This window comes from Monodelphis domestica, chromosome 5 (genome assembly GCF_027887165.1).
Source record: "Monodelphis domestica isolate mMonDom1 chromosome 5, mMonDom1.pri, whole genome shotgun sequence".
NCBI classification, from domain to species: domain Eukaryota; kingdom Metazoa; phylum Chordata; class Mammalia; order Didelphimorphia; family Didelphidae; genus Monodelphis; species Monodelphis domestica.
Genome location: NC_077231.1, coordinates 4580925 through 4598257, shown reverse-complemented (window position 1 = coordinate 4598257; position 17333 = coordinate 4580925). Strand labels below are relative to the sequence as shown.

The window sequence follows — 17333 nt, the reverse complement described above, 5'->3', positions numbered from 1 at the left end:
TACATTGTCTTCATAGACCTGACAAAGGCGTTCGACACAGTGAACAGGGACCCATTGTGGGTGATCCTTAGCAAGCTCGGTTGCCCAGCAAAATTCATCAAACTGATCCAGCTCTTTCATGTCTACATGACAGGGGAAGTCTTATCTGGTGGAGAGACTTCCGATTGCTTCAGCATCTCCAATGTCGTGAAACAAGGCTGCGTCCTTGCTCTGGTACTATTCAACCTATTCTTCACCCAAGTATTGCGACATGCTGTGATGGATCTAGACCTGGACGTCTACATCAAATACCGATTGAATGCCTCACTATTCAACCGTCGCCGCCTGACTGCAAAAACAAAGGCAACAGAGAGACTCATCCTGGAAGCTCTCTTTGCAGATGACTGTTCTCTCATGGCCCACCAAGAAAATCATCTTCAAATCATTGTGGACAGGTTCTCCACCGCAACAAAACTGTTTGGCCTGACGATCAGCCTCAGCAAAACAGAGGGGCTGTTCCAACCTGCACCAGGGAGGCCAACGAACCAGCCGTGCATTACAATCAACGGCACGCAGCTTTCTAACGTCAACACCTTCAAGTACCTGGGCAGCACCATCGCCAATGACGGGTCCCTAGACCACGAGATTAATGCCAGGATCCAAAAGGCCAGCCAGGCCCTCGGGCGGCTGCTCTGCAAAGTCCTCTAACACAGAGGTGTAAGCACTGCGACGAAGCTCAAAGTGTACAACGCAGTGGTCCTCAGCTCGCTCCTGTACGGTGTGAGACATGGACACTGTACCGGAAGCACATGAAGCAGCTGGAGCAATTCCACCAACGCTCCCTCCGGTCAATCATGAGGATCTGATGGCAGGACCAAATCACCAACCAGGAAGTCCTCGACAGAGCCAACTCCACCAGCATCGAAGTCCTGGTCCTCAAAGCCCAGCTGTGATGGTCTGGACACGTCCTCCGCATGGACCCACAGCGAATACCAAGACAGGTATTCTACGGTGAACTGTCAGCTGGACTCAGGAAACAAGGCCGACCAAAGAAAAGATTCAAGGATCAGCTAAAGTCCAACTTGAAGTGGGCTGGCATGACACCAAAGCAACTAGAACTCGCTGCCTCTGACAGAAGCAGCTGGCGAGCCCACATTACCCATGCCGCTGCCATCTTTGAAGATGAGCGACGTCGACGTCTTGCCGCTGCGCGTGAACGCCGACACCAGGCCACACCCGCACCTCCTGTAACAACTGGTGTCCCATGCCCCATGTGCCACAAACTGTGCGCCTCAGCCTTTGGACTTCAAAGCCACATGAGGGTACACCGTAGATGAAACTGCACAAAGACAATAGTCATTCTCGGTCACCGAGAGACTACTATATATATATATATTAGAATAGAAGTAGCCAGGGTTGTGCTTAAGTTTCTTCCCAATAGAGGACAAGGAAGCAGTGTGATGCAATAAGAGGTGTCCGGAGACCTGGGTTCAAATCCTGACTTTGCCTCTTTATTATTGTGTTAATCCTGGGCAAGTCACCTTATCTCTTTTCTCTTGGGTTTGTCCTTACTTTGCATGGGTTATTTGTGCAGGAATTCTCTCCCCTTCTTCCCCAAGGCCAGGATCCTGTATTCAAGAACCCACCCAGAACAGGCATTGAAAGAACGCTTCCCCAGGGAAGGGGAGTCTCTGCCCACCACCCCCATCTCTCCTCTGCAAGTCTGGTTAAACCTGAAAAGTGGGAGTCATAATGGAAGGAGGGGGCAGTTCTGCCCCAGAGGTTGGCTCTTCCTCGGGGCAGAGACCCCATCTGCTCCTTCTTTTCTGTTTTCTTTCTTTCTTTTAAGTCCCTCCCTTCTGTGGCACAATCAGGCCTGAACATCGGATCGGTTCTAAGACAAGCGCGGTAAGGGCGGCAATGGGGAGTAAGTGGCTCTGGGAGGATCACAGGAAGTGTCTGAAGCCAGATCTGAAACCAGGACTTCCTGTCTCTAGGTCTGGAGCCCCATCCACTGAGCCACCTTAGCCGCCCCTCATCCTCAATTGAGGCCTTAACTCAGGTGGTGCCGGGGGCCCCAAGAGGAAGTACAGGGCAGCCAGGGGGAGCAGGAGAACAGGAGAGGGGAGGGGACCTTCCCTTTGGCACCTGCCCCAGGCCCTGTGGAGCCTGGCCAGGAAATAGAGCACCAATGGACAAGGACGGGAGGAAGGGGGAGGGCAGAAGAAAGGGTTACCCCATATATTTCCTTAATCCTTTTAGGGAAGTTCTTCAGGCAATCTTCAGCAGTTGTAAAATGACTCTCAAAACTACTCTTTGGTCCGGCAGTAGGAGGCGTGGATGGGGTGACGGGACTTTCCCTTCCATTTGGTTTCCCATCTGAAACCATCAAAGAAATCAGAAAAGACCAGTCAAAAGGCACCTCCTTGTTTGTGCAGGCTTCCATCAGGGAGGGGCCCCTCTTCCCCGGGGCCAAACCCAGGCTCCACGCCCTCCCTCCCCAAACTGCGTCCCAGCACTCAGGGCTCCCAAAGGCCCTGAGCTAACATTTACAGCATCTTCAGAGCTCCTCCTGAGAGCGGGATGTGGCGAGGCCTTGGAGGAGAGCCCCCAACCCAGAGCACAGACACGGCTGCACCCAGGCCACCACTGCTTACGGCTTTGGGCCACTCGTTGGATTGTGCGGGGAAGGAATCTTCACCCCACTTCTCTCCAAGAGGACCAGGGCAAAGGATCGGGCAAAGAGGGGGAGCTAGAAGGGGCAGGCGGGCAGCTGGGGCTCCCGTCTATTCTAGACTAAAAAACAGAGGCAATGTGGTACAGTGGGAAGTGGGTTGGATGTGGAGTCAGAGGACACGGGTTCAAATCCTGACTCTGACCGTAACCCTCAGGAAAACTGAGCATGTCCCTTCCCCTCTGGGGCCTCATTGGCTTCTGCAGGCCTTCCAGCTCAGAATCTCTGCTCCTATGCCCTAGATGGGCTCTAACTAAGCTCTCTTAAAGCTCTAAATCTGGCCATTCCACCTCCTGGGCCTCAGTTTCCCCCTCTGTAGAATGAGGGGGACCAGACGGTCTGTGAGGTCCCTTCTGCCTGCAATTGCAAGCCTCGATTTAGGAGGGAAAGGAGCAAAGAGGGAGACTATGATTTGATATTCTGTACCTACAATCTTATTCATCTTAATTTGGTTTAACACATCTCTCCTTGACTTAATGGGGAGCTAGAGAAGAAAGTCAGGAGCTGGTCCGGCCACCAAAGAATTGACCCTCTGAATGGTTCTTTAGAAAATCCAAATGTTGTTCCCCGAAGGTTCCGAGCCCCTCCCCTCCCCTCCCCCCAGCAGGGCACAGATGAAGCTACAGGGATAACGCCCGGCCTGTGCCTTTGCCTACGTTGTCCCCTCAGCATCCATCGGCTCCTTTAAGACTGGGCCAGCTCGGAAGCCTCCTCGGGAAACTGCCTGGCGCGACCCCCCACTCTACCCCGTCTGTCCGGACACGGGAAGCTTCTGGGGCACGAGGGCAGCTTTTCCCTGGCGTTCGTCCCCCTCCAAGAGCACAGTGACGGGAGGGCGTCAAGCAGGGGGTCGCTACGCGTCTGCTCGCAGATGGACACCCACAGGGCCAACGTCTGGTTTAGCCGGCCATTCCTGGCCACTGACCCTGGGGGCCGCCGTGGCCACCTGACCCGCCTGGCCCACCTGGCCCGCCTGACCCGCCTGACCCGCCTGGCCCGCCTGACCCTGGGGGCCGCCGTGGCCACCTGACCCGCCTGGCCCGCCTGACCCTGGGGGCCGCCGTGGCCACCTGACCCGCCTGGCCCGCCTGGCCCGCCTGACCCTGGGGGCCTCCGTGGCAGCCTGGCCCGCCTGGCCCGCCTGACCCGCCTGGCCCGCCTGGCCCGCCTGACCCTGGGGGCCTCCGTGGCAGCCTGGCCCGCCTGGCCCGCCTGGCCCGCCTGACCCTGGGGGCCGCCGTGGCCACCTGACCCGCCTGACCCTGGGGGCCGCCGTGGCCACCTGACCCGCCTGGCCCGCCTGGCCCGCCTGGCCCGCCTGGCCCACCTGGCCCGCCTGGCCCGCCTGGCCCGCCTGACCCTGGGGGCCGCCGTGGCCACCTGACCCGCCTGGCCCGCCTGACCCTGGGGGCCGCCGTGGCCGCCATGGTCACCTGGCCCGCCTGACCCTGGGGGCCGCCGTGGCCACCTGACCCGCCTGGCCCGCCTGGCCCGCCTGACCCTGGGGGCCTCCGTGGCAGCCTGGCCCGCCTGGCCCGCCTGACCCGCCTGGCCCGCCTGGCCCGCCTGACCCTGGGGGCCTCCGTGGCAGCCTGGCCCGCCTGGCCCGCCTGGCCCGCCTGACCCTGGGGGCCGCCGTGGCCACCTGACCCGCCTGACCCTGGGGGCCGCCGTGGCCACCTGACCCGCCTGGCCCGCCTGGCCCGCCTGGCCCGCCTGGCCCGCCTGGCCCGCCTGGCCCGCCTGGCCCGCCGTGGCCACCTGACCCGCCTGGCCCACCTGGCCCGCCTGGCCCGCCTGACCCTGGGGGCCGCCGTGGCCACCTGACCCGCCTGGCCCGCCTGGCCCACCTGACCCGCCTGGCCCGCCTGGCCCGCCTGGCCCGCCTGACCCGCCTGGCCCGCCTGACCCGCCTGGCCCGCCTGACCCGCCTGGCCCGCCTGACCCGCCTGGCCCGCCTGGCCCACCTGACCCTGGGGGCCGCCGTAGCCGCCTGGCCCGTGTCCTGCGGAACAGCTCCCGGGCCGCCTAAAGGAGCGGCAGCTCACGGCGTCTGCGGGTGGCTACAGGGCGGCAGCCCAGCCGCCCGTCCAAGATTAGCTTCCGGCAAGATCCGGCCGCCCCCCGGGTTGGCTACCTTCAAATCCGGCTGCAAAGTCAAGGTAGCTCAGGCCTTCGTTCTTAAAGCCTATCTTTTTCACCAGCAGACCAAACTGTTCATCGTCCATGGGCATGCCGTTATCTTCCAGCACCTGCAGAGAGGGGGGCGAGAAGGAGGAGGTGAAGGCGCCGCAGCCCGCGGGGGCTCGGCTGGCGCCCTGCAATGGGCACTGCCCACTCCCAGGAGCGCCAAAGGGGACATGCCCTAGGCAGCGGCATCCCCGCTGCCAGCCGGATGGACGGGGCTCTGACTTCAAGCCGCACTCACTGACCGAGGGTCACGTTTACATGACAGTCTGAACCGCAATCGCATGTTCCTGGCAAGGCACAGTCGGAGGGGAAAGTGTGGGGAAGTGGAGTGAGCCCTGGGCTCGGACACCAGCTGTGTGACCTTAGGCAAGTCCCTTCTCTCCTGTGAAAGGCCCAAAATCCCTCTCGGGAAAATGCTGGGGTTGGACAGGGGACCCCGGAGGTCCCTTCCGGCTCCGCACGCCAGAGGCTCGACTCATTCAAAGCATGCAAATAAAAAAGATTGAGATTTTATTGTCATTTGCACTTGAGTATAAGAACAATCCTTCGTTCATACAGCTGAGGCTGTATTTTCGTGTCATCACCCAGTTGCCTCCGGCTCACTTCTTGGTTTCTCCCCTCACAAACACAGAAGGAACATGACCAAAGTGGATTCTAACCTCTTTTCTGGTTCAAGATTTTGTGTGTGGGGAAGCTGTTTAAAAAAAAAAAAAAAGCTCCACTTCCTGGGTTTTATAGATGGGACTTGCAGCCTCCATGGGGAAGCTGATTGGCTGGGCCGGTCAAAGTAGCTGGTGATGTCACAACACCCCATGCCAAATGATCAGTTGGTCAGCCACCTCTCCTGGGCACCCACCCACTGAGGAGGGCAGAGGAAGGGAAGCCAGCTGGGGAAGCCAAGACCTCCGAGAACTCACGCTCTGAAGGGGGCAAAGAGGGCTGAGGCAGAGAGGGGCACGGCAGCCCCCTCCCCCCAAAAAAGAAACACCCAAATGCATCCAAGGGACCCCGGAACTCTATGGGCAGCTGGCCAAGAACCTGAAGGGCAACCGGCTCCAGGAAGGGGACTCTGGAGGCAGCTTTCAAAAAAGGGAGGAAGAAATGAGCAGGAAGTGGTGAAAACAACCCTCTGGGTCCACAGAAGGGCAGGAATCACCCCACTTTTATGCTGCCCCAAATGTCAGTAAGCTGAGAGCCTGCAGTGTTGGGGATGAGGGAGAGGGAGGGAGGGAGGGAGGGAGGGAGATAGGATCAGTGTAGAGGTAAATACAATTTAGATTATGGTAAGCACTTGGAGACAACTTGGCCTAATGGACAGAGTGCTGGTCTCAGAGGCAGGAAGACCAAGATTTGGATCCTGGCTCTAACCCTTTCTAGCTAGGTGACTGGGTAATTCATTTCCCTTCTCGGTGACCCAGTTTCTACATCTGTAAAATGGCCTAAACGGCTTCCAGGCCCAGCTCGATGACCTTATGATAAGCATTGTTGTTGTTGTTCAGTCATTTCAGTTGTGTCTGACTCTCTGGGACCCCATTTCGGGTTTTCTAGGCAAATACACTGGAGAGGTTTGCCATTTCCTACTCCAGCTCTTTTACAGATGACAAAACTGAGGCAAACAGAGTGAAATGACTTCCCCAGGGTCATCTAGCTAAATCTGAGGAAAGATCCGAACTCAGAAAGAGAAGTCTTCCTGACCCCAGCCCAACACTCCATCCACTGAAGGAAAGACTGGCTACTTACTATCTATTCAACCTCGAGAAATCAGGTCACATTTCAGGACCAAAGTTTCTCCATTTGTGAAATGATGGGGCTCAGAGGGTAGACCAGATGGCCTTTTAGCTCTCAATCTATGGTCCTACCATTTGACACTTACTTTGGGCAAATCCCTAAACCTCTCTGAGCCTCATTTTCTCAACCATAAAAAGAAGGAGGAAAGAATGGACTAGCTGCCTCTGAGGACCCTTCCTTCTCTATGGTGATGATGCCTTCCTTCGGTTGCTTCATCTCCAAAGAATCCTGGCTATAGCTCATTGCTTGCATGTTGTCTCCCTCCTTACACTGGGAGTTCCTTGAAGGTAGAGTGACTTTTGCCTTTCTTTGTGCCTCCAGCCCTGAGCACAGACTGACTATGAGAAAACCTTAAGTTCATGGGGGTCAGAGTCTGACCTAAAGCAGTGGCCCCAGGCATTGCAATGAGAGCAATGAAGGGACCGCTCCCAGTGGTGATGGAGAGGAAGAATCATAGCACTTGGTGATGGAAAGAACTAAGGAAAGGAATTGAAAATGGCCCAGAATTCATTGGAGGGTGTTAGAGAACAAGGGGAAAGAAATATAATGGGAAAATGTGGAATCAAAGGATCCAAGTCTAAATCCTGGATCTTGTAGCCACATGCCAAAGTGGAAGAATAAAATGTTCAGGATGAGAACATGGTGAGCAATTTTGTTGAAACAGGGGAGTGTGTAAAGTGGAGGAATGGGAATGGGTCATTAGCCTCAAAAGGCAGCTGGAGCCAGATGCTCAAAGTCTTTCAGTGTCAGAGAGGCCCTTCTAGCTCTCACTTCACCATCCCTAGGATGTCTCCCTCAGTCTCAGGAAGAACTAGACATGTTCTAAGATCCCATCCATCTCCCAAATGATGATCCCAAGATCCTTCTGGGCCTCAGTCTCCTCACTTGTAAAATGGAAGGGAAGAAAGGGGAACTAGAAGAGCATTAAGGTCCCTTCCAGCTTTCAATTCATGACTCAAGCAACTTCAAAACTCTGCTCCCTTCTATGTCGATTAGCCCTCGACAAATGAACTCTCCCCAGCCTGGAGGCAGAGCTTTTGGGCAGGCCCATCCTAGGTCCCCAATTATCAATCTACTGACAAAGAGCTGGGAAATGGTTTGTGTGTTGGCAGCACCTGATCAGTGTTCATAACCAGTCCATGTCACTTGCTCATGTGGGCAAGTAGGCCCCAACTCTAAAGGAGAACCTATCCTACCCTGGGAGCAGAGCACAAGTTCATGCTGACTACTCAGACTATGAAGCTGCAGGTTACAACATCAAACCCCACCCCAAAAATGGATCTATTGACTACTCTTAGCCATGGAGAAAACAGACACCATTCACAGGGAGTTCCTTCTCTCCTTCTCCACATCTTAAAGATCCTTAAAGATCTTAAAGATCTCCCATAATTTGTGCCCTCCCTCCAGGCTCTGATCATGAAGTAGTGGTCTTCCTTCCCAAGCCTCTGATTCCATTCCCCTTCCCTCCCTTCCCATCTTCTCCAGCAGATTTTCCCCTCAACCACCCACTCGTTCTCTTATCTTCAATCTCTCCATAGCTCCTGGTTCCTTCCCTACTGCCTAATATCATATCCTGGTCATCTCCGTCATTAAAAAAAAAATCACTTGACTCTCCCATCCCCTCCCCACCCCCCAAGACATCTTTCTCTAGCTCTCTACTCTTCTTCAGCCAGAGTCCTAGAAAAAGCTGTTTGTGTGTGTGGGGGAGGGCAGCTAGGTGGCTCAGTATATTGGCAGCCAGACCTGAAAATGGGGAGTTCTAGGTTCAAATCTGGCTTCAGACATTTCCTGGCTATGTGGCTATGGGCAAGTCACTTGACCCCCATTGCCTAACTTTTACCATTCTTATGCCTTGGAGTCAATACCCAGTATTGACTCTAAAACAGAAGGTAAGGGGGGGGGGGGGAAGAACAGGACAGAAGAAAAAGCTGCCTATATAGTGTCCTGGGTTCAAATGTGGCCTCATCCTACTTTTATACTTGGTAATTTCACCAATTCTCATGGATTTAATTATCATCTCTATATGGATGAATCTACAATATGCATCCTGCATGCATATATAGAGACCCCTCTAGGTGAAGGGGAGAGCAAAGAATTTCCACACACACACACACACACACACACACACACACACACACACACACACACACGAATTATATAGCTTTGAAGGAGAGGTGCTATATCAATGCCAGTCATTGCACCCAGTTCCAGAGATGACCTGACACAAAACAGGTCATCTGTGACTTCAAAGACACACCCAGCCAAACATAAATACATAGAAGTTGTTGCCTGTCAGAGGAAGTAGCTTCAAGAAATTGGACCTCTTTGAAGTGAGAGTCAAGTAGATCAAAAGGCAGACTCTGAGAAGGACCTGGAGGAGCAAACTACCCTTTAGAGGCACTGCATCTGAGGGGAATTTCATGAAGACTCTATAAAGTGAGGAAGGGCTTTTTGTATCTTTGTACCAAAAGTTTTGCAGTTACCTTTGCTGCCACATATGTCTCCTATATGTGTTCCTCGTTGCTGCTATAGTTTAGATCTATGCCATCTCTTCCTACAAATGCACTTCTCATTGTGGGAAAGTACACACCAGATTCATGAGGGAAATGTTTTGTGACTATTGGCTCTTGCTCTGCCATTGGAGAAAATACCTTTGCTAAGAGCTGAGTTTCCTGGCAGATTGTTCATGGGAAACACATCAGTGGGGGCTCATGAATGGCAAGGTTTTCTCTAGAGACTGAAATACAGTTGCCTTCTCAGGACTCAATGTCCAAATGTGAGCACAAGCTAAAGGAGTAGCTCAGAGGGTATACTAGCACTACAGGATGGGTAGGACCAATAGCAATAATCCGTTTGCCTCCCAGGGTTAATGGGAGGACCGGATAAAATGATGCATGTAAAGTGCTTTTAAACTTGACTGTCCAATCTAAATGTTCGTTAAATTTAAGATTCAAAGGTTGGTCCAAAGTCACACAGGGAAGCCACAGGATTTCGAGTCTGAGTTTTCAGAATTTTGTAGAGAAGGTCAGGAAATGGACTCGAGAGACTAAGCAGCACAGTTAAACCCAGCTCTTGAGAGCCAGACTCGGTGCTCTTTCACCAAAGATCCCAGGGAGCAGAGCCCCTGAGTCTGAGAATAAGCAGGGCCAGAAAAGCAGAGTCCAGGTTTAAAGGAGCCTCCGAACTGCCCTGTGGAATTGCTTCAGAGAAGTCAAGAGCCACCACCGAGCCCTGGGGCCTGTCTGTCCTTGGAAGTAAAGAGCTCCGGTTTTGTAGGTGTTGTGCAGGATTAGAAGCATGTCTGCCTCGTGTAGTCCAAGAAAATGAGGATTCCTAACGGTTCTCCCTGGAAATTGCCACATATAGCCATGGATGTCTCCTAAATCAAGCAGGACTGAGCTATGGAACAGGGCTGTGGGATGGCAGAGATGAGCCTAAATCTGGTCCTGCTCTGAATTGCGTTAGAGTCAAGAACAAGGACCAACAAATACCAACAATCCCGCTGGTGCCCAGAGCCGTGGAAGTGCAACGGGGCTTTTAGAGTCCTTAGTGGCGAAATTCCAAAAGGTGTAAACTGAGGACCTTCCTCTATTAAATTGTATTGAAATCGTAGCTCTCTGGAAGCACGGGACGTCTTTGAGCGCTTCAAGTTCACCAGGAGAACGGACTTTCAGCCTTACTCTGCAGGTAGCGCGCCTGCCCTTAAATGTTGCTTTGCCGTTGAGAGTAGAGCCGCGCTTCCAGCTCGGAACAACACTGAGATTTATACGTCTTACCTCATTGGACCTAGAGGAGCCGGGGGCTTACTCCATCCCTCAAATGCCTACAGCGTATACATACAACATGGCGCCCACCAGCTCCTGGCTTTAGGAGCTCACAGTCAAGGACATTAAGGAGGCCCATTTCGTTGGTTTTCCTCTCCAGAAACGCACCCGCACACGCCCCGCTGTCCTACCTTCCTAAACTCGTCTTTGCCGATTTTCTCCAGAGGATGCTTGCTGTACTCCAGGAACGTGTCCCGAAAGGTAGTGTCCTGCGTCTGGATCCAGTATTTGAGATTCTCAATCACTTCTTCCAGGGTCTTGGGTCTCACTAGCTCATTCCGACACTCGCTGAACTTGCTCCTGAAATCCACAGGATGCCCACGGTTAAAAGGGGTCAGCGGGTCCACCAAGAGTTGCAGGGCTCTCGTGCTGTCCTACGAGGGGTGGTCTAGACGCCACCATTCCTCGTGGGGACAGAGTTCCAGAGGAGCCTACTCAGCACTCAGCTGCTCCTCAGGCTGCCTCTGGCACTCTGTACGCTCGACATTTGCCTGGGCTTACGGGGTCTAGACCTGCACACAAGGGCCTCCCATTGATCCTCCCTTTGGGACAGTTATTTGGATGCTGCTCCCACCACTGGACTGTGAGCTCCCAGAGAGCAGGGACTCTCTTTGGTCTTTCTTCATATTCCTAGTGGTTAGCCCAGTGCCTGGAACATGGAGGCTGCTGCTTAAAAAGCGCTTAATGGCTTGACCACTCTACACACTCCATCACTACTAATCCTCGGCGGTGGAATGTAGAGAGTCAAGACGACCCAAGTTTGAATCCTGACTTAACGTCTACCTGCCTCATTTTCCTCATCTAGGAAATGGGGGGAAATAACAGCACCTCCCTCCCAGGGCTATTGTGAGGATCAAGTGAGATAAGATCTAAAATGATTGCCAGGATCCTCCCTATTGGGGGAAAAACAGGCTCTCAATGACATGGCCTCCCAGATCCGAGAGCCCACCCAGACTAACACTCTCATTATTTTTTAAACCTCTGCTTTCTGGCTTAGAATCAATAGTATTGGTTCCTAGGCAGAAGACTGATTTGTGCTAGGCAAGGGGGTGAAGGGACTTGCCCAGGATCACACAGATAGGATAAGTGCTCAAGGCCAGATCTGAATCCAAGACCCTCCTCTTTCTAAGGCACCTCACTGCTTTGTAAAATGGTTTATAAGATGCTTCATGCTTTATCCCAAGAAGAGGCTATTGTCATCTCCCTTTTACAGATGAGGAAACTGAGTCACAGGCGAGGTGGCTTGCCCAGGATCACCCAGGTAAACTCCTCGAGAGCCTTTTTGTCTTGGTAGCCCACAGAGTGGAATGGAGGAAGCCCCTTTCCCTCTCTAGGCCTGTTTTCATCATCTATACTACGGAGAGATTGGCCTGGTGCATCCCATGAACCTCCTTTCCCCATCTCTAGCTCTTCCCTCTTACTTGAATTGTTTACAGACACTTGAAATGGTTCTCTTTCCACCTGGTCAGCCCTGCCATCGCCCTCCCCCACAGAAACATCTTTGGATGCTGTCACCCACCGTGCAGAGGGAGCCATTGGCCCCTCCGGGTCCCAGAGCGTTTCCCGGGGAGCGGACAGAGGGGACCCCTCTGAATGGGCTGGCACGCTTCTAGGCTACCCTTCTTTGTGGGCTGATTGTACCCAGAGCCGCGAGGGAGCCTCACTCCTCTTCATTAGCTCACGAGGCTCTTTCCTCAAAGTGAAGAAGAGTCAGAATGTCCATCGGCTGCATCTTCCAATAGACCCACCAAGCTAAGACTTCATGCTAAGACTTCAGTCTGGTGATCATGTTAACAGCTTCATCACTTGTACTAGACAGCGTTAACTCAACAGCTTACCGGAAGCAACTTCCAAAGAATATGAAAGGAAGAAATCTGCGCTGCTGGAAGGGGAAAATGGACCAGCAATCCTGGGCCAGAGCCATGAATTCTTGACCAGGTGGCCTTCTCCAGCCCCCGCAGGGACACACAAACCCTTCACCAGCCCATGCCTAAGAACTCAAATCAGGAGTCCAAAGACTTGAGTTCAATTTTTGCCTCTTCTATTCACTAGCTGATGTGTGACCTGGAGCTGGTCTCTCCTTCTGTGTAATGAGACGAGCTCTAAGACGCCTTCCGACTCTCTGAAACACGGCAGAACTACTACCAAGGGACAGGCAGTAGGTGTGATGCTGAAGGGTGAGACGGAAAGGATCCAGGCTCTGATCAACACATCAACAAGCAATGAGCACTTAGTAGGCACCGACTAGGTGCCAGAGACACAAAGAGAGACAAGAAAAAGCCCCAAACTGGACCGAGTGCCAAGCACTCGGACATGCTGGGAGAACAGAACAAAAGCAGAGCCCTCGAGGAGCTTTCCAAGCTCCATGGTGGAACATGGTGGCCCCTCCTTAGCTTGCACCAAGTAAGCTTTTCTTTGCTTTTCTCTGTTCTTTTCTTTCTTTTTGGAGCTGAGATCGAGCTGTGTGAACATTGCTCTTTTGCCTTTGGGTTCCGCATTCTCTCCCTGTCTCTGGTGCCTCGGCTACCCAGAGAAGGCGAGCCAGCTAGCCAGCACACCACAATGGTGCGACTCATCAGTCACCTCGGCCTATTCCTCTTCCTTGGCCAGTCAGACACACTCATCCCACTGACAAGCCCTTCCCCAAGTTACCTCTCCGGAAGGTCCTCTCTTCGGCATACTCCATTGAGTGACTGGAGGCTTTGGACGGTGACGGGGTTGTCGCTCAGACGGAGCGGGAGAGTAATCCCTATGCTGGCCAGAAGCTTCTTGTAAAGGATACCTCCTGAAATCATATCCTGGAATTTATCACAGAATCTGAACAAAAGAAGTAAACCATTAGAATGGGGCGAGCAAAGGGGAAGCCTCGCTCGCTTGCTCGCTCACTCGGGATCTTCTCGTCTGTAAAGCTTTTTAGAAAGAGCAGGGGAGGGGGTCCATCTGGCCCCAGGGCAGATTTCCCCAGGGACCACAGAGGTAGCCAAGTGTTTCCAAATCAGCTCGACCAGTGCTTTCCCCATCAGAAACATTTTGCCTGTTAAAACAATACAGAAGTGTTAAAAAAATTTTTTTCACAGATTCAGCTAACACAAAATGGCAATCAACATGCATTAAGCTCCTACTGTGTACAGGACTCTGTGTAGGTTCTGTGCTGAGAGAAATGTCCAATTTCCTAACTACAGTCCCTCCCCATCTGAAGCTCACTGTCTACCTGGGGATAAGATGCCAGCACAGATAAATAACCTAGAATACTCGGTCACAGGACGGAGGCCAAGAGGCGTGAGCCACGGGAAGAGGGTCTGCAGGGGAAGAGGGTCTGCTGAGGGGGGTTGCCCCTAGAGGGGGGTTGAACGGGAGTGGCCATTCCGAGCACCTCGAGTGGACTGAGCAAAGGCAGAGATGTCATCTCTAAACTAAGGAGGAAAATGCTTCCCCTACCAGACTCCTTGGAAGGTTTTCATGAGGAGACTGATGTGGGAGTCAGCGTGGTGTGGTGGAAAGATAAGGTGTGGATTCGGAGTTACAAGGACTTGGATTCAAATCCTGGCCCTGGCTGCCCCCAGGCTAGGAGCTCCAGGAAAGACCCCGGGGACAGAACTTCTCTAAACTCTGCATTCTCCAAGAATGGTCCTGGACTGGGCCTGGAGGGAAGCCAGGACGGAATCCTGCCCCAGAACGCTGCTGGAGAGTCTTAGCGGCAGGTTCAGAAGCCCTGGGCCCAAAGGATCACAAAACGGGAGGCAAAGAGCTGACCAGTTGGTCCAGCCTTTGTCAACCCCTGCTGGAGGCCATGAAGGCAGTGACTCCCATGGGCACAGCTTCCAAGAACGCCAGCCTAACGAGGTGCGAGCTCTCCTTAGTGGGAGCGACACTGGTGTGGCGCCCCTCCGGCCTTAATTACCTGGAGCAGGAATGGGCCCAAGGCAGCTGGACCCTGCTTTTGTGCGGAGCCAGCTAAGAGCGCGCTGCCTGGGGCAGTGTTCCCGGGGCTTCGGGTTGAAGCAGAGAGGAGGTTTAGAGAAGTCCGGCCGATGGGGCCACAAGCAAGGGTCGGTCGGTCACCAGACAACTTACTTTGTTAGATACTCATCAGACAAATACCGACAGAACGTTTGGATGATTTTCTTTAAGTTATTTCTGCTCATGATCCCCGTGTCTCCAATGTCGTGGCTCTTCAGCATCGCGTGGAACTCTTGCAGGCTTTTGGAGAGGGTATCGTGGAGGACTTCTTCCACCTAGGAGGCATAAACTGGGTTCACCGTGAAGCCTGGGAGCGAAGGCGAAGGCGATGGCGATGGCGATGGCGATGGCTCCACTAAAGTCTTTCTCCTCCTTTAGAATCCCCTCTGCCTCTCTGATGGCCATCCCGGCAGGCACGAGCTTGGGCAGATGCTCTCAGGGTGAGAAAGCTCTGCCTGGAAGGGGCCAGTTAGGTGTGAATCACCACACTGAGTCAAGCCAGGCACGGAGAGGCTCCTCACTAAAATGGTAGCCACTTGGGCATGGATGCTTGGGGAAGACAACCACAGAGCCCAGGAGTCCTTCAAGCATCCAGCCAGGGATTGCTAGTGTTGTTGTTTGCCTTATTGATGACAAGAAAGGGAATGTTACTCACAGAATCCCAGGCTAGAAACTGAGGTATCTTTTCCTCTTTGAGTCCGTTTCGTCTTTTTTTTTTCATCTAATAGAGGGAGAGAGGAGGGAACATATTGATCAATTAAAACAGATTGTGACTTTTTTTTCTTTTCATGGAATTATTTTCTACTTTAATCCAAGCTCCCCACCCTATCTCCAGATTCAAAGCCTTGCCTAAACAGTTCTCTGTCCTCACTGGACAAGCCTATACTCTGTCTCTGTGTCTGTCTGTCTGTCTGTCTGTCTGTCTTTCTCTCTCGCAATCATATTCCTGGAGAGGCCAGAGACTTATTTTCCATGGTTTAGGGTTTTGTTTTTTCTTCTTTGGACCTCTAGTTCCTGCCCCACGTGGGACTTCCTGAATGGAATGCCAGGAGGAGCCATTCAATAATGAAGATTTTTGACATTCTCTCTTCCAATGTGTCAGCACTTAAACTGTGACACCCATTACTGTTGGCAAACCTCTTCTGTGTGTGAAGCCTGCCCTCTGATGACTCCATTTGGCAGTGAGTCTCACTCACAATTGACAGTCACAATCGAAGTTGGGTCCTCCCCCATTTCTTTAGAAAATAATATAGTTGATGAGGAGGGAGGGTGGCATCGAAGACAGATCGCATTTGTCTGGATCATACATATACCTCCAAAAAACACATGTATAGAGTTTCTGAATGGGCCTATATGGGCTGAACTCAAATTTAGATGACCTTAACACTTTGTGCCCAATAGTTTCCCCTTATAAAGTATTTTGACGGTAAGCTGATAGAGATTTTACATGTGAAATCATGCAAAACATTTTCCCTTATTAATTCTAATAGTCAAGTTCAAGCACTCCCTTCCCTACCTCCCCTATTTTCCCCATCTGCTGTAACAGCACTTTTGAGCCATTTTTATATGATAATTTACTCCATTCTACCTCTTTTTTCCCTCTTGTCCTAATGCATTCCTCTTTCTTGTCCCTTCATTATTTTTTAAGATGTCATCCTGCTTATTCATCTCATATCCTTGTCCTATGTATGTATATTCCTTCTAACTGCCCTAATAAGGATAAAGTTCTTAATACTTATAAGTATCATCTTCCCATGTAGGGATATTATTATTATATTATTGAATTCCTTATCATTTGTATTTCCTGTTTGCCTTTTTGTGTCTTGAGTCTTGTATTTGAGAGTCAAATTTTCTATTTACCTCTTGTCTTTTCATCTTGAAAGTCAGAGGAGTTCATAGAATCCCATTTTTTTTTTGCTAGGTAAGAGATTCTTGGTTGAAGTCCTAGCTCCTTTGTCCTCTGGAATATCACATTCCAGGCCCTCTAATCCTTTAATGTAGAAGCTACCAGAACTTATATTATTCTGACCATGGGTTCATGATATTTGAATTTCCTCTTTTTGGCTGCCTGCAGCATTTTCTTCTTGACCCAAGTGCTCTGGAATTCAGCTATATTCCTGGGAGTTTTCATTTTGGGATCTCTTTCAGGAGGTAACCAATGGATTCTTTCCATTTCTATTTTGTCCTCTAGTTCTGGAGTATCAATTTTCCTTGATAATTTATTGAAAGAAGATGTGTAAGCTTTTTTTTGATCATGGCTTACAGGCAGTCCAATAATTCTTGGATACTCTCTCCTGGATCTATTTTCCAGGACAGTTGTTTTTCCCATGAGATATTTCACATTTTCTTCTCTTTTTTTTTCATTCTCTTGACTTTGTTTTATTGTTTCTTGATGTCACGTGGTATCATTAGCTTCCACTTGTCCAATTCTAATTATTAAGGAGTTATTCTCTTCAGTGAACTTTGGTACCTCCCTTTCCATTTGACCAACTTTTTAAGTTGGTCTACTTTTTAAGAAGTTATTTTCCTTAGTGAATTTTTGTAGTTTTTTCCATTCTGCCTTTTAAGGTGTTCTCATCAGTGAATTTTGGGATACCTTTTTTCCACTTAGTCAAGTCTTCTTTTTAAAAAGGTCTTGTCTTCTTTGTGTGTCCCTTTCATCAATTAGTCTATTCCATTTTTAAGATATTATCTTCAATATTCTGTGTCTCTTTTACCAAGGTGTTGACTTTTTTCATGATTTTCCTACATCACTCATTTGTTTTTCCCCAATTTTCCTCTGACATCTCCTATTTAATTTTTTTAAATCCTTTTTGAGCACCTCCAGGAATTCTTTTGGGGTATGAAAGTAATTCCTA

At 51.4% G+C, this 17333-nt stretch overlaps 1 protein-coding gene across 3 annotated transcripts in view; it reads right to left on the bottom strand.

Moving 5' to 3' along the window:
- Positions 1 to 17333, bottom strand: part of EFCAB6 (EF-hand calcium binding domain 6) — a 245006-nt gene that overhangs the window by 127738 nt on the left and 99935 nt on the right. For all 3 annotated transcript variants that reach the window (XM_056797487.1, XM_056797489.1, XM_056797488.1), the window contains exons 14-19: positions 15131 to 15196; positions 14590 to 14750; positions 13168 to 13332; positions 10647 to 10815; positions 4851 to 4965; positions 2216 to 2358 (exon numbers count right to left, since the gene is read on the bottom strand). In XM_056797487.1, the coding sequence (XP_056653465.1) occupies positions 2216 to 2358; positions 4851 to 4965; positions 10647 to 10815; positions 13168 to 13332; positions 14590 to 14750; positions 15131 to 15196 (819 nt within the window). The remainder of the gene's footprint in view (positions 1 to 2215; positions 2359 to 4850; positions 4966 to 10646; positions 10816 to 13167; positions 13333 to 14589; positions 14751 to 15130; positions 15197 to 17333) is intronic.